This window comes from Hypomesus transpacificus, chromosome 7 (genome assembly GCF_021917145.1).
Source record: "Hypomesus transpacificus isolate Combined female chromosome 7, fHypTra1, whole genome shotgun sequence".
Classification (NCBI taxonomy): Eukaryota; Metazoa; Chordata; class Actinopteri; order Osmeriformes; family Osmeridae; genus Hypomesus; species Hypomesus transpacificus.
In genome coordinates, this window is record NC_061066.1 from 9460173 (window position 1) to 9482896 (window position 22724).

Below are 22724 nucleotides of genomic sequence, written 5' to 3' on the forward strand. Positions count from 1 at the left end.
GCTACTGTATTCAGAAATAATCCTTCTGAATAACTGCTGACAAGGCTATAATGTAACAGCCTACATCAAGATTTGCAAACTCAAAAACAGATGAATGCTTGAAGTTGATGTGCTGAATATTGGGCAAGACCGTCAGCCGCACCAACAGATGTGGCCTCTCGCTGGTGGCCAGAGGTCTCCAGCCCCCACAGCATCTGACAGCTCTGAGGCCCAGACACACAATCAGAGGCTTATTCACTGAGAAAAGTACAGCATGTACAGGGAGAACTGCTGGGCAGCAGGAGAACTGGAGGAGCAGCACCAGAGGCCTGCAGCATGCAGGGGGGAGGCAGGGGGGTACACTGACCTCTGTACAGCAGCACTGTAGGAAGGCCTTATACACTGCGGGTACACATCCCCTGACAATCCCCCTCTCATGCCTCGCCCGTCTTCATGAACCTGCTCAGGACCACGCTGACGGAACAATGTGCTCCTTATGACCGGCCGCAGAGACCTGACACATAACTGATGCAGTAAGATAATATTTGTGGCTCGTAAATGAATGTTGTTTTCTCTTATTGTAGAGAGGAGAGGAGAGCAGATGGACCCAGTGTAAGTAGGAGGGGGGTGGACGGGGTTCATAGGATTTTGTCAAGTAGACCCATGGAGACCACAATTTGGTTCCTCGGTTCTGACAGCTTCTGGAGTCACTGTCCACATGAGAAACCCTTATTAATCTTATAGTGTCACATACAGTAATATAAGAATGCATCATATAATATAGTATAGGACTGTTTTCTCCAAAGCGTACATGGGAAAGCGTATGGTAAATTCAAAGCTGGTTTGATGTGTCTGTTCATGCCCCATGCAGCATCCAGCTGAGCTCTGAGGGCACAGCTTCCAGGAACAGGAAACGGAACTACGTCAGCACCAGAAAGACTACATCTCCCACGATGCACCAGTCCCCTCTGAAACGTAATCCTTTCACAGACTTCATTGTTTCTGTGCCAACTATGTTCCGTTTGTCTAGGCAGCATTCATCCTTTCAGATTTCTAAAAGCTGCCTTTTAATTATCTGTCACTAAAATGAAATAGAAAAACAGTAAAAGAAAAACAGTACCTCAGAGAAATGGAACTTTAAGGTTATTTTTCTGTGTTTTTGTCAGGAGCAAGGACCAGCCCAGTGAGGACCAGCAGCTGGAGGCGGGAGGGAGGGAGGAAGAAAAGAGAGAGGAAGAGAAGAGGGAGGAAGGAGGGAGAGGTGACCCTGTCCTTGGCCCACAGGAGGAACGTCCTTGGGGAGTCTGGGCTCCACGTGGCTGTGATGAACGGAGATACTCAGAAGGTCCGAGCGTTCCTCCGGCTGGGCCCCAACGTCAACATGGCTGACAACGCCGGTGAGACACAGAGACTGTCACCCCCAACACGCTCCACACCCTCTCTCTCCTGTCCTCACCCCCAACACGCTCCACACCCTCTCTCCTGTCCTCACCCCCAACACGCTCCACACCCTCTCTCCTGTCCTCACCCCCAACACGCTCCACACCCTCTCTCCTGTCCTCACCCCAACACGCTCCACACCCTCTCTCCTGTCCTCACCCCAACACGCTCCACACCCTCTCTCCTGTCCTCACCCCAACACGCTCCACACCCTCTCTCCTGTCCTCACCCCAACACGCTCCACACCCTCTCTCCTGTCCTCACCCCCAACACGCTCCACACCCTCTCTCCTGTCCTCACCCCCAACACGCTCCACACCCTCTCTACTGTCCTCACCCCCAACACGCTCCACACCCTCTCTCCTGTCCTCACCCCAACACAGATGGGACTGGAACATTATGAAAGGGTTTGCATAGCTGTTAGAAACTAATGAGCCGATATAAAAGTTGAACTGAGTGGTGTGTGAGTGTTTGCCGTGTGGTTCAGGCTGGACCCCTCTGCACGAGGCTGCTTCCAGGGGTCAATATGACATCAGCATGGCGTTGATCTCAGCTGGAGCTCTGGTCAACGCTGCTGCCGATGCTGACATCACGCCTCTCCACGACGCCGTCCGGAACCAACACCTGCAGGTTCGCCATGATGATTCAGCCCTAACCCTAACCATTCAGCCTAACCCTAACCATTCCGGCTAACTATAGCCCTTCATGCTCAGAACACCCCTTTGGTGTACAGAAGTGAAATGTTCTGAGTGTGTAAGAGAGGTGAGTGTGTAAGAGAGGTGCGGTTGTAAGTCAGGTTGCAGAGCTGCTGTTGCGTCACGGGGCCGACCCCCTGCTGGAAGACACAGGAAGAGAGACGGCCTATGACATCACCTCAGACTTCTCTCTGCTCAGGCTCATGGAAAGACACGCCCCTAAACACAAGAGAACACAACTGACAGGTAAAGTCCTATTCATTCTGTCTTGGATATATTCAGTGGGTTTAATGTGCAGTTGAAAACATCTGAGGTTTGTTGTGTTTTCACAGCTTTAAAGAAAGCAACAAACTCAGAGACCAGAAACAGTGAAGGCAGGATCTCAGAAGACAAGCAGGGTGTAAGTACAGCAATGGCTGCAAATATTGACTCTGTCACTTTTCTTAAAATAATGCACACTTTCTTTCAGAAATCTGTAAGGTTTAGGCTAACCCTAACGGTTTATATAAATACAATTATCTCGTTAACACACTTATACTGATTTGACTTGATGATGTATCTGACCAAGATGGAAGACCCACCTCTGCCCCCTGGGAGGAAGCGGAGGCCAGCTACAGCAGAGGTCATCTCTGCTCAGCTCAGCCCTAGACCCATCAGACCCATCAGATCCAGACCCATCAGATCCAGCCCCATCAGATCCAGACCCATCAGATCCAGATCCATCAGATCCAGCCCCGGCTCTGCTCAACCCAGCCCTAGGACCAGACCCAGCCCTAGACCCAGCCCTAGACCCAGCCCTAGACCCAACCCCAGCCCTAGATCCAGCCCTAGACCCAGCCCTAGGACCAGCTCCAGACCCAGCCCCAGCCCCAGCCCTAGGACCAGACTGGAAGTCCTTCAGGCCTCCAAGCAGGAACAGGAAGGTACGTGACTCAGACAGCTGAGATGGTTTGTTACAGGGTTTACGATCCATGCAAAACACACGGCTGAGATGGTTTGTTGCAGGTTTTATGACCCATGCAAACCACACTGCTGCAAAGGGTCCTAAAGAATGGGATTTTAATGTATTTTTGGGGGATTTACAATGTTTTTATTTTCACCTTTTGGAGTAATTTGATCAGTTTTCTGACTCGAAAGTAATAGATTCTGCACTTGAAAACAACATCAAATCTACAGTACGTATGACAGCTTTATCCTGGCCTTCCCCTGGAAGTGAACTAGACTCTGAATGTTCTCATCTCTTCCTCAGTGAGGCCTCCTCCTCTCAGTGCTCAGACTAGCCCCCCAGACCTCTCCTGCCCCCCTACACAAGCCTTAAGCCCCTCTCCCCAGCCAAGACTGGCAGTCTCCACATGCCCCAGAGCCCTCCAGACACCCGGGGGAGATGACTGTGGAGAGCTGAGCGTTCTCAGTGACAGTGACCAAACTGTGGATTACACTGAGGAGATGTTCTCGTCTGACGACACGCTGGACTGGGATCTAAGAGCCACTCAGGACTTCCACAGAGGTCCAGGGACCCCTACTCCGACAAGCCCACCTCCTCCGACAAGCCCACCCTTCTCTCCTCCTCCGACAAGCCCACCTCCTCCTCCGACAAGCCCACCCTTCTCTCCTACTCCGACAAGCCCACCTCCCCTCCTCCTCCTCTGACAAGCCCACCTCCTCCTCCAACAAGCCCTCCTCCTACTCCGACAAGCCCACCTCCTCCTCCGACAAGCCCACCTCCTCCTCCTCCGACAAGCGCACCTTTCTCTCCTACTCCGACAAGCCCACCTCCTCCTCCGACAAGCCCACCTCCTCTCCTCCTCCTCCGACAAGCCCACCTTTCTCTCCTACTCCACAAGCCCACCTCCTCCTCCAACAAGCCCACCTCCTCCTCCTCCGACAAGCCCACCTTTCTCTCCTACTCCACAAGCCCACCTCCTCCTCCAACAAGCCCACCTCCTCTCCTCCTCCTCTGACAAGCCCACCTCCTCCTCCGACAAGCCCTCCTCCTACTCCGACAAGCCCTCCTCCTACTCCGACAAGCCCTCCTCCTACTCCGACAAGCCCACCTCCTCTCCTCCTCCTTTGACAAGCCCACCTCCTCCTCCTCTGACAAGCCCACCTCCTCCTCCTCTGACAAGCCCACCTCCTCCTCCTCTGACAAGCCCACCTCCTCCTCCTCTGATAAGCCCACCCTTCTCTCCTCCTCTGATAAGCCCACCCTTCTCTCCTCCTCTGATAAGCCCACCCTTCTCTCCTCCTCCTCTGACAAGCCCACCTTCCCTTCCGCAGTAGCATGAAGCTGCTGCTCAGCTCAGTGCTCAACCGGCCAACTGTTTATGTTCTCGTTGACATTGGATGCTTTTGTCTAATCTCTTTGAATATGTTAGATACATTTACTGTATAAGTAACTAGTTAAGTAATGTATGTGTGCTTGTGTACATTATTTATTTTGTCAGTTGTGTTTTTATATTCATGTGTTGGTTTGATTTCAAAGTAGCATAATATGACCTCATGTATGTTGAGTTTCAGTTCCTCAGTATGTAGGATCTCAGGAAGTGTATTTTATCTGAACAGTTTATCTGGTTCTTGTTCTAATGCTGTACTTCTGACCAATATATTTTATGGGTCGCATCAGAGATAAACACATTACATTTACGCATTTAGCAGAGGCTTTTATCCAAAACGACTTCCAAGAGAGAGCTTAACAAAAGTGCATAGGTCACTGATCATAACAACGAAATAGCCCCAAACATTGCGGGTAGACAAAACATGAAGCATACATTGTGAAAACCAAATAAGTCCCAAAGGGAAGAACCATAAGAGCATGTAGTTAAACAAGTTACAACTAAACAACATGAACATCTAAAGTGCAAGAGTGTACCTGTGGAAAAAGCAAGCAACAATAATACATTTCACAGCGAATACGATCATTTTAAGTCAGTTTCAACTAACCAACAAGGGCCGCGTTTCCCAGATTCGTTAAGAAGCTCTTAACGCTAAGAGCTTCTTAGGAGCCTTCTAGAGCGCTCCTAGAACGCTCCTCGTTAAGAGCTTCTTATCAAATCTGGGAAAAGCAGCCAAGATTGATCAAATAACTACATAATTTCCATGCTATACTGCATCTGTGTAAATTATAATGGCAACATCATCATTTTAATACTCGTCTAGTTAATAACTTCTTGACTGCTTTCTTGTGTCTGTGCAGTTGCAGGGATTAAGGGAGATGGGCCACAGTACGGTGATGCAGGTCCAAACTGTCTCCTCCAGCCCAGTGACTATGGGCCAGATTATGGTGATGCAGGTCCAAACTGTCTCCTCCAGCCCAGTGACTATGGGCCAGATTATGGTGATGCTGGTCCAAACTGTCTCCAGCCCAGTGACTATGGGCCAGATTATGGTGATGCTGGTCCAAACTGTCTCCAGCCCAGTGACTATGGGCCAGATTATGGTGATGCTGGTCCAAACTGTCTCCAGCCCAGTGACTATAACAAGGCAGGCTTGGGATTGGTTCAGTGATAAACAGTACTATGTTTGTGCACCCTGCAACAGATTAAGTTTAGTCACATTGCACTTATATAGTGAGTTATTGTCTTGTTGCAGCATGTTGAACCCATCTTATATCACAGTTCTGTTGTTTTGTTGCAGCATGTTGAACCCATCTTATATCACAGTTCTGTTGTCTTGTTGCAGCATGTTGAACCCATCTTATATCACAGTTCTGTTGTCTTGTTGCAGCATGTTAAACCCATCTTATATCACAGTTCTGTTGTCTTGTTGCAGCATGTTGAACCCATCTTATATCACAGTTCTGTTGTAAATCAGAACTGTGGATCGTCAGAGAGGATGTTCTCCAGCAGAGCAGCTGAGGTTAAGGAGCAGCAGGGAAACCCATCACAGCAAACATCTACACCCCACAAAGCCATTCAAAAAGATCCCCGAAAAAGGAGAGATATTTTTGACCTGCTCTTGCAGAATGAGCCCTTTGACTTGGATGGCATGCTAGGTTTAGGGTTAGCTGCTCAGCTAACATGCCATCCTGAGCCAGGTCAGTGCCCAGCTGTGGAAAGTTCTGATGCAGATTTCCTGTCGGAGGAAACAGACATTGGAGGACCGAGCGAGAGTCTGAAACGCTGCCAGGAGACACCACTGACAAAGCTGCAGCATCAGCAGAATGGCAGCACGAGTGGAGGAGGCTGCCTCTATGAAGGGATGAAAGTAGTAGATGGAGGAGGCTGCCTCTATGAAGGGATGAACCCAACCAACAGTGATGAAAGAGATGTCCAGGTAGTGACCTCGGGAGCGTTGCCTCAGAAACAAAGTGAAGCCGATGTGAGAGACCCCTTCAAAGTCACGCCAGAGGAAGCTGTTACCTCCAGCCCAGCACCACCAGAGGAAGCTGTTACCTCCAGCCCAACACCACCAGAGGAAGCTGTTACCTCCAGCCCAACACCACCAGAGGAAGCTGTTACCTCCAGCCCAGCATCACCAGAGGAAGCCCAGCCAGACATGAAAGAGCAGACTTGCTATGCCGGTTCTCCGTCTCTGCTTGAACAAGACGCCAGCAGGCAAGAAGCTCTCAACAAGTGGTTGAGTCGTCCACCAAGCAAGGCAGTGTCACAGGAGGATGGTGTTGTTGAATGCCAACAGCAGGAGAGAGCTCCAGAAGTGTCTGATGTTTTAAGAGCCATCCACGCCCCTACTGAAGACTCAGCATTTACTGAGACCCATATCGACACGCCGGACGTTGCCAGGCCAAGGAGCAGAGAAGCGGACAGCGAGGACCCAAACATCTGTCGCTCCTCGGCCTCCCCAGACCCTGACCACTGTCCCATCACTGGGGGGCTGAGTCCTGAACACTCAGTCACTAAAGACCCAGGACACTCAGCTGACCCATCCGGCCATGACGACGACGAGGTAGAGTCCGACTCGGACTGCACCATGATATACGAGCCGGGCCAATCAGAGCAGCTGTCAGGAGGACGTAAGGGCGCTCACCTCCAATCAGATCGGGCCTTCAGCTCCAAAAGAGACAATGCCATACTGATGGACGGTCCAAATCTCCCCGTGGAAGGCGTGAGCGTGAAAGCTACGCAGAGCTGCCGAGAGGAACCTGACAGAAACCACTCATCAAGTTTATCTTCATCAACGGAAGATTCCAGAAGCCTGCTCACCCCGTCACACTACCAAGTTAGAGGTGACAGAGAGGACGGGAAACCTCAGGTTGAGACACAAGCTGCTGCTGGGCCAGAGGGACGCTCTGCTGGGCCAGGGGGACGCTCTACTGGGCCAGAGGGACGCTCTACTGGGCCAGGGGGACGCTCTACTGGGCCAGGGGGACGCTCTACTGGGCCAGGGGGATGCTCTGCTGGTTGCTCTGCTGGGCCAGGGGGACGCTCTGCTGGGCCAGAGGGACGCTCTACTGGTCCAGGGAGATGCTCTGCTGGTTGCTCTGCTGGGCCAGGGGGACGCTCTGCTGGTTGCTCTGCTAGGCCAGAGGGACGCTCTGCTGGCTCTGCTGGGCGGCGCAAGAGGAGACCGAAAAGCATCAGATCCAGGTTTGGACCAGGACCTTCAAAACCACCCAACCCGTGGAAGTCACCCCACGAATGGGCCCAGGCCAACAGCACTAAGTCAGGTACGCAAACATCACAAATTGTTTAAAAAAAAACACAAAAATCAAGTTACTTGTTTTTTTAAATGTTTGTGTTTCATTCATCAGGTCCTTTAGGAGGAACCAAAATCCTGCCGAGAAATGTTCACAAGAGGAATGGACTTGGTGAGACTCACCTGCACTTAGCTTGCAAGAAAGGAGACCTGCTTCACGTCAAAGCTCTTATTGAGGCTGGAATAAACGTCAATGAGAAAGATAATGCAGGTCTGTAATCTCATCGCTAACAGCATATTTCATCACTGCTAAATCACCCTTCAGCCTTCCTTCACTTCAGTATTGAATCTCAAACACAAGATGCCTTTTATCCTGCAACCACTTGATGTGTAGACCCGTCCCCCTGTATTGGCAAGGCTGGGTCATGTGACGTGTGTGCTGCGTGTGTATTGGCCAGGCTGGGTCATGTGACGTGTGTGCTGCCTGTGTATTGGCCAGGCTGGGTCATGTGACGTGTGTGCTGCGTGTGTATTGGCCAGGCTGGGTCATGTGACGTGTGTGCTGCGTGTGTATTGGCCAGGCTGGGTCATGTGACGTGTGTGCTGCGTGTGTATTGGCCAGGCTGGATCATGTGACGTGTGTGCTGCGTGTGTATTGGCCAGGCTGGGCAGCACTGCACGAGGCGAGCGCGGGGGGATTCGGGCTGGTGGTGGAGGAGCTGCTGAAGGCCGGAGCTGACGTGACCAGCCAGGGCCTGGAGGGCCTCACGCCCCTGCACGACGCTGCCGCCTCCGGACACGCACAGGTACACACCTGGTACCAGATACACACCTGGTGCACACCTGGTACCAGATACACACCTGGTGCACAGCCTCTTGGTGTGTGTGTTCCAGGTGGTGAGTCTGCTGCTGCAGCATGGCTCCAGCCCTGGGGCCAGGTCTGCTGTGGGCCTCAGCCCGCTGGATGTAGCGCGAGGAGCAGACGTCCGAGAGCTGCTGTCCACCTTCCAGCCCGTCACCCCCCTCAGACACGCCCCCTCAGGTGATCACACCCCCTCAGACACGCCCCCTCAGGTGATCACACCCCCTCAGACACGCCCCCTCAGGTGATCACACCCCCTCAGACACGCCCCCTCAGGTGATCACACCCCCTCAGACACGCCCCCTCAGGTGATCACACCCCCTCAGACACGCCCCCTCAGGTGATCACACCCCCTCAGATACGCCCCCTCAGGTGATCACACCCCCTCAGACACGCCCCCTCAGGTGATCACACCCCCTCAGACACGCCCCCTCAGGTGATCACACCCCCTCAGACACGCCCCCTCAGGTGATCACACCCCCTCAGACACGCCCCCTCAGGTGATCACACCCCCTCAGACACGCCCCCTCAGGTGATCACACCCCTTCAGACACATGCTGGTGTTCATAGCTTGGGCGTGAGGCTTCGCAGTGTTATGATGACCTGGGACCCTAACCCTGGGACAGGCAGGGAAGGGATGGGATGGGGCTGGGACTAACAGGGAGGATTCAGAGGGTTTAAACAGCTTCATTGTTCTGTCTAAAGACTCTTACAGCAGATGCCTGTAATATTCTTACCAGACAAACCAAACAAGCTTGTCCAAACTACTTTAACACACCAGGCATCATAGACAAACAACAGACACCTTGTTTTATCACTTCCTCTTCAAAAGCTTTTGAATTCCAGGTTCATCACAAGAATCCAACCCTTTTGTGAACGGGTCCATCTGACACCAGTGCTGTTGTCTGAGAGGAGCTCATCAGTCTCGTCTTCTTTCAGAGCCCGGGTCCTCCGAGGGAAGGGGAGTTTCGAGGCGTCTGGACGGAGGGGGGCCCAGTGCGTCCTCAGAGAGCGGAGGGGTCGGGAGAGGAGAGGAGAGCGACACAGACAGAGCAAGGCGTCGCTGTGACCCCCAGAAACACGGCTCCACACACACCGTGAGGGCTGCCTGCACCTCGCCCCACACACCCAAACACTGCAGACCGCCAGGCTCTGTTCTCACTGACGCTGTTGTTGTTGTTGTCCTGCTCATGTTTAGCTGGATCAGTTCCAGGTCATAACTGCAGCCCTGGAAGAGGTGGAGAGGAAACAACAGGAGATATCAGCCTGGAACTCTGCACAACCAGGAGACTCAGGTGGGCTGGTAGATCTGGAACCAGTCTGATCTGGAACCAGTCTGATCTGGAACCAGTCTGATCTGGAATCAGTCTGATCTGGAACCAGTCTGTGTCAACATCACAATTATCCCTGTGCTTGTTCAGGGAAGTTCTGCAGTCTACGACTCAGCCAATCTCAGATGTGTTGCTAATATTAATAAATAAAAAAATAAATGTAAATTTCCATGCAAATAAGAATCCATCAAAAATCAAATTTAAATACAGAATATCTGAACTTCTGCAAAGACAAAATTATGGGTATAACTCAGTGGTAGAACATGGGGATGGGTATAGCTCAGTGGTGGAACATGGGGATGGGCATAGCTCAGTGGTAGAACATGGGGATGGGTATAGCTCAGTGGTAGAACATGGGGATGGGTATAGCTCAGTGGTAGAACATGGGGATGGGTATAGCTCAGTGGTAGAACATGGGGATGGGTACAGCTCAGTGGTAGAACATAGGGATGGGTATAGCTCAGTGGTAGAACATGGAGATGGACATGTAACTCCAGATGTAGCTGTTTGTGAGTGATTGTGTTTGCTAACAGCTGCTCATGTGTTCCCCAGACCAGCTAAGCATGCAGCTCTCTCAGATCCAGAGCGTGCTCAGTGACGTGCTGGCTAAGCAGAAGGCAGAGAAGGAGGACCTCACCAGGAAGTACAGGTCAGCAGCTGCACCAGAACATCCTGTCTGACTGGGGCACGCGTGTAGCGCTGGGTCTGCTGGGTGTGTAGCGCTGGGACTGCGGGGGGGGGGGGGGGGTAACGCTGGGTCTTCTGGGTGTGTGTAACGCTGGGTCTGCTGGGTGTGTGTAACGCTGGGTCTGCTGTGTGTGTGTGTAACGCTGGGTCTGCTGGGTGTGTGTGTGTGTAACGCTGGGTCTGCTGGGTGTGTGTGTGTGTGTGTGTGTGTAACGCTGGGTCTGCTGGGTGTGTGTGTGTGTGTGTAACGCTGGGTCTGCTGGGTGTGTGTGTGTGTAACGCTGGGTCTGCTGGGTGTGTGTGTGTGTGTGTAACACTGGGTCTGCTGGGTGTGTGTGTGTGTAACGCTGGGTCTGCTGGGTGTGTGTGTGTGTAACGCTGGGTCTGCTGGGTGTGTGTGTAACGCTGGGTCTGCTGGGTGTGTGTGTAACGCTGGGTCTGCTGGGTGTGTGTGTGTGTAACGCTGGGTCTGCTGGGTGTGTGTGTGTGTAACGCTGGGTCTGCTGGGTGTGTGTGTAACGCTGGGTCTGCTGGGTGTGTGTGTGTGTAACGCTGGGTCTGCTGGGTGTGTGTGTGTGTAACGCTGGGTCTGCTGGGTGTGTGTGTAACGCTGGGTCTGCTGGGTGTGTGTGTGTGTAACGCTGGGTCTGCTGGGTGTGTGTGTAACGCTGGGTCTGCGGGGTGTGTGTGGGGGGCAGGATGGCGGCAGACTCCTTCCGGCAGGGTGTGTTGAGGGGTCAGCTGGCCTCGCTGGCCAGCAGGCAGAGGAGGCTGTTGGGAGTTCTGCAGACACAGAACCACCTTAGGCAGAAGCTCCGCCCTCACAAGGGCCCCTCCTCCCCCAACACCTCCACTCACTCCGTCAACACCTCCCCAGCCAGCACATCCACTCCCCTCCCCACCTCCTCCACTCACCCCCCCAGTGTCCTCCTGGTGCCCTCCACCCCGGTCTCCCCTGTAGAGCCCTGCTCCTCTCAGAGAGGTCAGAGGGACATCACCAAACCACAGGCTGCTAGCACCAGTGGCCAATCTCAAACAGGAAACTCCAAGCCTCAAACAGGAAGTGCCAAGTCACAAACAGGAAGTTCCAAGCCTCAAACAGGAAGTGTTAGTGCAAGCCTGCAGCGTGGAGAGGGGGGTGAGGAGGGGGTCAACAGGACACTGAGTGGTCTCATCCAGAGGGGGGTGCTATCCCCAGGGGACGGAGTCCTGCAGCTCACCTGGAAGGTGAGTCAGACTGGACCAATCACAGCTTCCTTCACTTTCCTGACACTCTGTTCTGTAGTATTCTGTAGTCGTAGTACTTTGAGGTATCTATGATGTTGCTGTGAGTCATAATCAACTGCACAAACATGTTTCCTGCCTGAATGACATAAAAACATCTACAGACTGTGTGTATGTCCAGAGTGTGTGTTCACCAGTGTGTGTGTCCAGAGTGTGTGTCCAGAGTGTGTGTTCACCAGTGTGTGTGTCCAGAGTGTGTGTTCACCAGTGTGTGTGTGTCCAGAGTGTGTGTTCACCAGTGTGTGTGGATCCAGAGTGTGTGTTCACCAGTGTGTGTGTCCAGGGGTGTACTCACCGTGCATCGCTGCTCTCTGACGGGTCGGTTCAGGGCTCGCAAGGCCGGGTGCTGTCGGCTCCGGAGGGCTGGGTGGAGACCATCCTGGGGAACAACATTCCTGTCAGCCACGCCTACACCTGGGACAAGGTACAGGTGTTCACCCTACACTCCACATGCTCCAGGAGATGCTCCTGGGAGGACACTTGGGCAGGTGTTAAATAGGGAGCTTGGATCTCACCTGTAGACATCTACTGTTGTAGCAGGAGAGAGCTGTTCTGCCCACACTGGCCTATCAGAGTCCTGTTAACACACTGGCCTATCAGAGTCCTGTTAACACACTGGCTTATCAGAGTCCTGTTAACACACTGGCCTATCAGAGTCCTGTTAACACACTGGCCTATCAGAGTCCTGTTAACACACTGGCCTATCAGAGTCCTGTTAACACACTGGCCTATCAGAGTCCTGTTAACACACTGGCCTATCAGAGTCCTGTTAACACACTGGCCTATCAGAGTCCTGTTAACATAACTCTGCTTCTCCTGTACTGCCTTGTTTGTGCATCGGTAGTGTCCATAATGTAGGCAACAGGGTGCTCAAAATAGGATGTCTATGTTTTCCCTGTTAGCGCTTTAGTTTAAGTTAATACAAGTCCACACTAACACACTTTAAGTTGGGTGTTTTGTAAAAGTTCAATAAGTGTTTCATAAGCCGACCCAGCTGAAACAAGCTTGACAACCCAAAGAGGAATTTCAGTCATGTCATCTTCATCACAAGAAACATTGTGAGACATTCCCCAACCACCGTCTCCAACATGCAGATAGGTGGTGAAGTTGGAGGCACTGGAGCTGGAAGGGTTGTGCGAGAGTGTTACTTCCTGTTTCCAGACCGGCTTGTCAGTTGGAGGAAATTGAACAGCAGAAGCTGATGAAGATTAAAAAAGCACCACAGAGCAGTAGCAGCCACAAGCTCCTCCTCCTTCTCCCTGTCCTTGTGGTAACAGAGACGTGATTACTTTGCAGTGTCACTAGTAAATACAGACCGTTCCTTGACGCTTACCACCAGAACACTGTAAGAACTAAGATCCAGATCCTTGATCTGGATGCTGTATGTTGCACATACACTATTTATACGTGGCTTTGAATGAAAGCTTCTGCTGGTCTGTCTGCCACCTGCTGGTAGCAGACACAGGATGTGTTTATTGTTCCGTACATATAAACTGTTGTACAGGATGTGAGGGGCTCACTTTGACCTATTACTGTTTCTGCAGGTCAACTACAGGGAGAGGTCGTTGTCTAGTTACATATTGGATACAGACGCAGGAACAGACCACAGTCCTACAGCACATCCCCAGCCCCGCCCCTCCTCCTCCCAGCCCCGCCCCTCCTCCTCCCAGCCCCGCCGCTCCTCCTCCCAGGAGCCCGGAGCCCACGGACCCCCCACAGGTGTGTCTACACCCCAGATGACTGGTCTCTGCCTCCTCAGTGTTGACTGGTCTCTGCCTCCTCAGTGTTGACTGGTCTCTGCCTCCTCAGTGTTGACTGGTCTCTGCCTCCTCAGTGTTGACTGGTCTCTGCCTCCTCAGTGTTGACTGGTCTCTGCCTCTTCAGTGTTGACTGGTCTCTGCCTCCTCAGTGTTGACTGGTCTCTGCCTCCTCAGTGTTGACTGGTCTCTGCCTCTTCAGTGTTGACTGGTCTCTGCCTCTTCAGTGTTGACTGGTCTCTGCCTCCTCAGTGTTGACTGGTCTCTGCCTCCTCAGTGTTGACTGGTCTCTGCCTCTTCAGTGTTGACTGGTCTCTGCCTCCTCAGTGTTGACTGGTCTCTGCCTCTTCAGTGTTGACTGGTCTCTGCCTCCTCAGTGTTGACTGGTCTCTGCCTCTTCAGTGTTGACTGGTCTCTGCCTCTTCAGTGTTGACTGGTCTCTGCCTCCTCAGTGTTGACTGGTCTCTGCCTCCTCAGTGTTGACTGGTCTCTGCCTCTTCAGTGTTGACTGGTCTCTGCCTCCTAAGTGTTGACTGGTCTCTGCCTCCTCAGTGTTGACTGGTCTCTGCCTCCTTAGTGTTGACTGGTCTCTGCCTCTTCAGTGTTGACTGGTCTCTGCCTCTTCAGTGTTGACTGGTCTCTGCCTCCTCAGTGTTGACTGGTCTCTGCCTCTTCAGTGTTGACTGGTCTCTGCCTCCTCAGTGTTGACTGGTCTCTGCCTCCTCAGTGTTGACTGGTCTCTGCCTCCTCAGTGTTGACTGGTCTCTGCCTCCTCAGTGTTGACTGGTCTCTGCCTCCTCAGTGTTGACTGGTCTCTGCCTCCTCAGTGTTGACTGGTCTCTGCCTCCTCAGTGTTGACTGGTCTCTGCCTCCTCAGTGTTGACTGGTCTCTGCCTCCTCAGTGTTGACTGGTCTCTGCCTCCTCAGTGTTGACTGGTCTCTGCCTCCTCAGTGTTGACTGGTCTCTGCCTCTTCAGTGTTGACTGGAGATTCTAACCCTAACCCCGACAACAGAGCTGCGTGTCTGTTGAAGCATGCCCACAGCCTCTCAATAATGAATGTCCTCGTCTAGTGGGTTCTGCACCTGGCGAGCTGCTGTGTGGGGATGAACTGGGGTCATAAACAAGTGCACCACGGCACTAGCTATAAATAGAGTGGTGATTATGGAGTGTTTGTTTTCTCAGAATGGACAGCGCTGCAACACCTCCTGCAGATCAAGACGATCCGGCTGGTGTGTGAGGAGGAGCTGGCGCCCAGCGACGTGATGGACGGCTACTGGGAGCGCCTGTGTCTGGAGGACAACTGGTCCTGCTGACTCCTCCCAGGGGAGGGGCTGGCCTACTGACTCCTCCCAGGGGAGGGGCTGGCCTGCTGACTCCTCCCAGGGGAGGGGCACCTCACCCTGGAGAACTGGCCTGCTGACCGTCACCTCACCATTCACAAAGAATCCCTAACCACACCTGATATGAAACATTCATGAACCTCATGTTGTTTTTGGGTGGTAACCCAGTGAGTGGTTTTTGTTGTAGGGTTGTGGATTTGGCCTACACTACACTACTGTTACTATAATGTAGTTTGCAGTGTAAAACATGGTGTTAAAACGGTTATAGGTAATTTAGTTTGAGTTCAAATAATGTTATTTCTGCGTTTTGTTGGACAATTGTTGGACTGTATAATCGTTGACTATTCGCATTTAAGTTTACATCAATTACATTACTTTGAATTAGTTTTGATTAAAATCTAAACTATGACGTTTAACAGAAAAACAGAAAAAGTGCTTTGTTTTTCTGTGGTTACTGTAAGGCTCCTTAGAACTGTAGCATATAACACTGAACTAGTAAACCAAGAGGACAGAAGCTTTTTTAGCATAAAAGGTCGGTTTTTTGTATTGCGGTCGGTTCCGGTTGATAAGAATCACATGGCCTCCATCTCCATGTGTTTTTTTTTTTTTACAATTCAACCCCCATACAAGCCAGAGTATAATATGAGCCAGTAGTGGGCGGAGGAGGACTTGTGCTTGGCTGATGATCTCACATGACTCCGTGACAGTCTGCAGTGTGATGTTGCTCCACCACACCTACAGAAGACGTCCCTCCAGCGCCAGTCCTGCACGGCAGCGGTGCGGCTCACTACTCACGATGCTCCGATGTGAGAATTCAGATTCCCGAGTGGTAAGTTGTGTTGTGTTCTATAGGTTGTTTGCAACGGGACGATTTGAAATCGTTTTTTTCTTTTTCGGTCCTGACATCGTTCACACAGCACGTTGGCCTTTCAGACTTGTATTAAATGTGTCGGACAAAGTTTGGGTTAGGGGTCTGATACATTTATTACTTCATCCTTAAACCAGATTATAAATAAAACTATCCTATGTCTTCCTAAACTAAATAACTATTACGCTTTTTTTCAGGCTACACTTACAATAGCCTAGACGTATGGAATATTTTCCAGCGAACTTTTATTTCAGAAACTAAAGTTCAGCTCTCAAGGCTGTAAAACATTGACAGAATGTCCTTGGTTAGTCATGTTAGATGTTTAGCTTGTAATTAACTTAAACATCGATCAACGCTGTCTTCTCACCTGGCTGTGTTGGCGGTCCTTCAGTTTAAAGGCGCGTGTCTTTTTGTATCGATACGACCTTCCTTTCAATAGAAGTTTTAATGGTAATTTTCTATGAATAATTTACCATGATTTTCTTTTCTTTGACTCAAAAATTCAAAACGTTTAAATATAGACTAAGGTCTTAACATTATCGAAATGATACCCGGAAATTTGATATTTTTAAGTATTTTGCATACATTTTACGTAATAAGCGTTTGAATAAAATAAATTAATTTCAAGGGGAAATAAAGTCTAATACTTTTACTATTTGTTACAGTTTTGAGTCAGAATCTTCAAAAACAAACGAATTACACGGTTATATTCCTGAGACCGTTCACTTGTGTGACGTCATTACCAAACCCCAGGGGCCTCATTACAGAAACTTCCTTAGTCTGAAACCCACCGGATCCCCGTTCAGGGCAGTTAGGACTTCTGGTATCACTGAAACATGTTTCCTAACTGCATTAGGACTTCTGGTATCACTGAAACATGTTTCCTAACTGCATTAGGACTTCTGGTATCACTGAAACATGTTTCCTAACTGCATTAGGACTTCTGGTATCACTGAAACATGTTTCCTAACTGCATTAGGACTTCTGGTATCACTGAAACATGTTTCCTAACTGCATTTGGACTTCTGGTATCACTGAAACATGTTTCCTAACTGCATTTGGACTTCTGGTATCAATGAAACAAGTTTCCTAACTGCATTAGGACTTCTGGTATCACTGAAACATGTTTCCTAACTGCATTTGGACTTCTGGTATCAATGAAACATGTTTCCTAACTGCATTAGGATTTCTGGTATCACTGAAACATGTTTCATAACTGCATTAGGACTTCTGGTATCCCTGAAACATGTTTCATAACTGCATTTGGACTTCTGGTATCAATGAAACATGTTTCCTAACTGCATTTGGACTTCTGGTATCAATGAAACATGTTTCCTAACTGCATTAGGACTTCTGGTATCACTGAAACATGTTTCATAACTGCATTTGGACTTCTGGTATCAATGAAACATGTTTCCTAACTGCATTAGGACTTCTGGTATCATTGAAACATGTTTCCTAACTGCATTAGGACTTCTGGTATCACTGAAACATGTTTCCTAACTGTATTAAGGAAAAAATCCTATCTTATCTTAGTGTAGGAATATAGAACCATTGTAATTTCCCAAAAATGGCAGCAGCACTATTGTTTGGTCTGTAGTAATGAAGATGAGGAACGTGAACACAGAAATAGAACACATCGGTGAGTTTAGGAATTGCTTCTGTAATAGGACGATAGGATTTTTCCTTTATTTGAAATGTAAGTTAAAACAGGACAAGCAGGTAAGATATTTTTCTGTCATGAAGCTCCAAGATTTCCTTTCACCTGGACAAGATAAATACATACAAAGAACAATATGGTTGCTAAGGTACTAGTCCAAAACTAATGTCCACTATAGTAGACAAAAATGTATTGCTGGGTGTCAGGATTATGTAAGTATTTTAGTAACTGCAATCTGTTCGTTTATAGGTTGCCTTATGAGATTTCAGAAGACAAACCTTTTGATGGCATCTGGCAGAACTTCAAAGACTTCTCTAGAGTGCAAGGTATTAATATTGTTGTTCAATGCAAATCCACAAAGCATTGAAGTAAATTCTTCTTAATTGGTCAATATAAATGGTATTAAAATATTAATAACGTATAAAAGGAATCTTATTTTTTTACATGAATTAAGTTAACAACTGTAATTCCCATCATGCATCTCTTCCTGTTACCAAGACCACTACCTGTCTTCTCCTCCACAGAATGAAAATAAGATGCTCCCCCTTCCATAAAGTGAGACGCAGATGTTGCCTGCTCTGCGTGTCTCTGCTGGCTCTGTGCCTGCTGAAGCTGGTCTACATCAAGGTGTCAGTGAGAAACCACTTCTACATCGAGCCTTATGGGATCACCGCCAGTGCATACAGGATCAAAACCCACAGGTACAACATCAACTGCACGGCCATATACAACCTGGACCCTGTGGAGATTGGCAAGTCCCTGGAGATACGGAGGAAGGTGATCGTGGACCTGGAGGACGACAGCGTAGTGTCTCTGACCGCAGACTGTGAGAGGTATGTGGAGGCCAGAGGATATGACCTCATGTCGGTCTCTGAGGAAGAGAGAGGTTTCCCGCTGGCGTACTCGCTGGTGGTCCACAAGAACGCTCCCATGGTAGAGCGCATCCTGCGAGCCATCTACGCACCTCACAACGTCTACTGCATCCACTACGACCAGAAGTCCTCCCTACCCTTCATCACAGCCATGAACAACCTGGCTCGCTGCCTCCCCAATGTGTTCATCGCCTCCCGGCTGGAGACCGTGTTGTACGCCCACATCACACGGCTCAACGCCGACCTCAACTGCCTGTCTGACCTGCTGGCTTCAGAGGTCAGCTGGAAGTACGTCATCAACCTGTGCGGCCAGGACTTCCCGCTCCGGGGGAACAGGGATCTGGTGAGGGAGCTCCGGGCGCTGAACGGCAGCAGCATGCTGGAGTCCAGCCGGCCCAGCCAACTGAAGAAGCAGCGCTTCCTGTTCCAGCATGAGCTGAAGGACGTCCCGTACGAGTACCGCCGTCTCCCGGTCAGGACCGGCCGGCCCAAGGCCCCGCCACCGCACGCGCTGCAGGTGTTCAGCGGGAGCGCATACTTCATCCTGCCTCGTGACTTTGTCAGCTTTGTGGGCAGCAGCCCCGTGGCTCGGGACTTCCTGGCGTGGTCCGCAGACACGTACTCCCCCGACGAGCACTTCTGGGCCTCGCTGGTGCGCGTCCCGGGCGTACCGGGAGGCATCCTACCGACCGCCCCCGACGTGACTGACCTGCAGAGCCGTACGCGCCTGGTGAAGTGGAACTACCTGGAGGGCTCACTGTACCCTCCCTGCTCCGGCGCTCACATGAGGAGCGTCTGCATCTACGGTGCGGCTGAGCTACGCTGGCTGCTCAACTACGGACACTGGTTTGCCAACAAGTTTGATCCCAAAGTGGACCCAGTGCTGATCAAGTGCTTGGAGGAGACACTGGAGGAGAAGAGACAGCACAGTAGGAACTTGGTGAATGAGGAGAAATGAAGACAGGGAGCGCCCTGTTGTGTGTTTGGAGAGTGAGGAGCACCAGGAGTTTGGGGAGCTCATACTAAGAGGGCAGGATGAAGCTCTTTCCTACAGCTACGTTCCGTCCTGTTTGTGACTGAATCCTTCAGGAGACAGAACCTTCAGGAGACAGAACCTTCAGGAGACAGAATCTTCCTGTTCTTCTCTGAGGAGTGCATGTGTCGCTGTACACCACAGAGTTATGCAACAATAATGCCTATCACAAGGAGAAATGCCATCTTTGAAAAGTGTCTTGAATTTACAGCCATTCCTGTGTCCGTGTGCTGTGATCTCTCTGTCCTTCATGCAGCACCAAAGAACCCTCCACTTTCCAGACCAATCACAGACACACCCACACACACCTACCACCAACACTCCAACGGTTTGGAAACATTGACAAATATCAATGTTTATTTTATAATGTATGCAGTGAAGCTGAAGAAAGGAGAGTTTGATACAACAGCAACTGCGTTATCTTTATTTTATTTATTTCTTAATAAAAATATGATCTAAAGTAACTTTTTACTATGACGCATTTAGCCGTGGTGCAACACATGTTTACATATTTGTCTATAAATGGAACATGTTTGTTCAGTGTAGTCCTTTAATTTGAGCAAATATCCAAAACACAGGTAGTGTTCAGCTCTGTTATAATGCTCACTTACATTATAATTCCAGCTACTTTTTAATGTTCTACGTAGCCAACTGCCTTGTTGATAAATATTGGCTAACCATTTAAAATCAGGAATGCTTTCAGTTTTAATGAGGTTCAAGTCTGACAGACTGGCGTTAGTTTTCAGGTGTGCCAGCTATCCTGCTGGCAGGTATGTGTCACTGTTAGAGAATGGGACACAGAGGCTTGCTGGCAGGGTGAAATATTACGTCCCCTGCAACATGGAACTTCCTTGATACAAGTGATGTTTTAATCTCCTCCCCCAGGCCCACACTCAAACACACACCCAGCTCTACAAGACTGATGACTCGGCAGGAATAATATTCATCAAATCTCCATCGGAGGCTGAAGAGCCTCCATAACTCAGCTGCTCCCCCTCCCTCCCTCCCCCCCCTCCCTCCCACCCCCCCTCCCTGCCAGCTGGACGCTGGGGAGGCTGGCAGCCACTGACAGGACAGGAGAGTAATGGGTCCCTGGGCCCTAAAACACAGGGACACAACTCGGTCTGCTAGTGTAGCCAGTGCTGCTAGCATAGTCATCCAGCTAACTGAGTGCTGAGGCAGACAGAAATCGAATCTCAGTGCTGTTTATATAAAAGCTAATGTGTTAAGTTACAACAACAGGCAGCATGTGTCTGCGCTGCAGCCTGTCTCTGGTGTCTGGCCGTGCCCCAGACTTCTGATCTGTAATCGGGTGTCCGCTGACAAGATTGTCCACCACGATTTGATCCAGGAGAGTCTGTTAACAAGTGTGCCTGGAGGGTTTTCTCAACTGAGTGCATGGTGCTGTGGTACAGGACACCTTCACACAGTCTGCCCCACAAAGCCTCCAAGGCTAGGCTAATCTGCTTCGGTTGCTTCTGAAACACTTGTTAACCTGGTGCTAACAGGCCGAGTCGTTACTCACGCCTTGGTTTCACAACACTGAACTATAAAAATCCAGGGTGGTTTTACACAAAGCTTCTCTCACACATTTCACACTTAGTTTCTAAAAGGAAGTTTCACAAGAGTTAAACTCATGTTCGACTGTAGAAGCGTTCTGACGAGCCTACTGTGGACATGGTAATGCCTTTATTGCATTTACATTTTAAGCACATCTCAGCTACCAGAGAATGTAAAGCACATCTCAGCTACCAGAGAATGTAAAGCACATCTCAGCTACCAGAGAATGTAAAGCACATCTCAGCTACCAGAGAATGTAAAGCACATCTCAGCTACCAGAGGATGTAAAGCACATCTCAGCTACCAGGGAATGTAAAGCACATCTCAGCTACCAGAGAATGTAAAGCACATCTCAGCTACCAGAGAATGTAAAGCACATCTCAGCTACCAGGGAATGTAAAGCACATCTCAGCTACCAGAGAATGTAAAGCACATCTCAGCTACCAGGGAATGTAAAGCACATCTCAGCTACCAGAGAATGTAAAGCACATCTCAGCTACCAGAGAATGTAAAGCACATCTCAGCTACCAGGGAATGTAAAGCACATCTCAGCTACCAGGGAATGTAAAGCACATCTCAGCTACCAAGACTTTGTTCTCTTGATAAGTGAAGTGTCATTGTTCTGCAGCTTATCCAGAGACCAGACGAACACTTAACCCTAACAATAACCCTAACACTAACCCTAACACTAACACTAAACATTGGGGGAGGGAAAATTTAAAACACTTTAGGAATACAGACTCAAATTTCATCTGCACTTTTTCTTTGCTGATATGCAAAATGAAAGCCATTCAAACACGTTTACCAACTCACTGTATATAGTACACAGCCAAACAATATTCATTTCTGAATGAAAGCACTCATCCTGTGTACCTGTAGCCTCCATGAGAAGCCAAACAGCTTTCTCCTGGAGCCCTGAGGCTGCGGGCAGGGGGCTAATTGGCCCCAGGGTGTTTGCCAAAGAGCAAACTGCTGCTTGAGCTCTCTTATTGACATTGACATTATCCCTGCTCCTGCAATACAAAGGTCACTGCGCCATAAACACACCTGCTAGGAGGTCGAGACCTGCCCTAACCCCCAGGACAAACCAGCCCTGCCCCCAGGACAAACCAGATGGAGGGGTGAGACACATGGAGGGGTGAGACAGATGGAGGGGTGAGACACATGGAGGGGTGAGACAGATGGAGGGGTGAGACAAATGGAGGGCTGAGCTGCGACAGGTGGTTTGCTGAGGATGGGCTTGGCTCCTGACAATGTCCGCAGGTCAGCATCTAGGAGCTGGGGAGAAGCAGGAACATGAAACCCTCTCCTCGTCTGCCTACAGGAACACCCTTCCACCCCTCCACTCCTCCCTTCCCCTCCTCCCCTCCCCTCCCCCATGTTGGCTGGATGTCTACAGGTGGACAGTGGACAATAAGCATCATTCTCTTTCCTCCACTGGTATTTTGTACCCTGTCCAAATTCAGCCCCCCCCCCCCCCTCCTCTCCTTTTTCTCTCTCTTCTCCTTTCTCTGTTTGGATATAGGTCACCACGACTGCCTCTCCTCCAGAACTGCTCTGTCACCCTCTGCAGTATTCTTGTGCATCTCAACACAACCTGCCGGTGAAAACAAGCTGCTGAAGAAGCAAGGTTTGTTGGTCAAGGAGAGACTCTGCCTGTTTCATTCCCTAATCACATCTCTGATTCAGTCACTTCCATCACGCAGTGTGGCTCAGGGCCAAATACTGTCCTAAGGCCAAATGCTGTCCTACTTGACGTCACA

The 22724-nt window shown here is 50.2% G+C and overlaps 3 protein-coding genes across 3 annotated transcripts; all 3 read left to right on the plus strand.

Annotated features, from left to right (window-relative positions):
• The first annotated feature begins 253 nt into the window (after positions 1-253).
• LOC124469796 (ankyrin repeat domain-containing protein 31-like) lies at positions 254-3501 on the plus strand. The gene is made up of 8 exons (XM_047023292.1): positions 254-336; positions 851-954; positions 1146-1376; positions 1906-2048; positions 2215-2359; positions 2446-2513; positions 2682-3036; positions 3446-3501. Exons 1-8 carry the CDS (start codon positions 254-256, stop codon positions 3499-3501), a joined length of 1185 nt encoding a protein of 394 aa, XP_046879248.1.
• A 1647-nt stretch (positions 3502-5148) lies between these two features.
• Positions 5149-9103, plus strand: LOC124469798. The gene is made up of 6 exons (XM_047023293.1): positions 5149-7736; positions 7821-7976; positions 8369-8511; positions 8600-8811; positions 8862-8939; positions 9022-9103. The coding sequence occupies exons 1-6, from the start codon at positions 5945-5947 to the stop codon at positions 9101-9103; spliced, it is 2463 nt and encodes an 820-aa protein (XP_046879249.1). The 5' UTR covers positions 5149-5944.
• Positions 9104-14943: 5840 nt separating this feature from the next.
• gcnt4a (glucosaminyl (N-acetyl) transferase 4a) lies at positions 14944-20224 on the plus strand. Its single transcript, XM_047023315.1, has 3 exons — positions 14944-15797; positions 17746-17822; positions 18021-20224. The coding sequence occupies exon 3, from the start codon at positions 18022-18024 to the stop codon at positions 19324-19326; it is 1305 nt and encodes a 434-aa protein (XP_046879271.1). The 5' UTR covers positions 14944-15797; positions 17746-17822; position 18021; the 3' UTR covers positions 19327-20224.
• The last annotated feature ends 2500 nt before the right edge of the window (positions 20225-22724 follow it).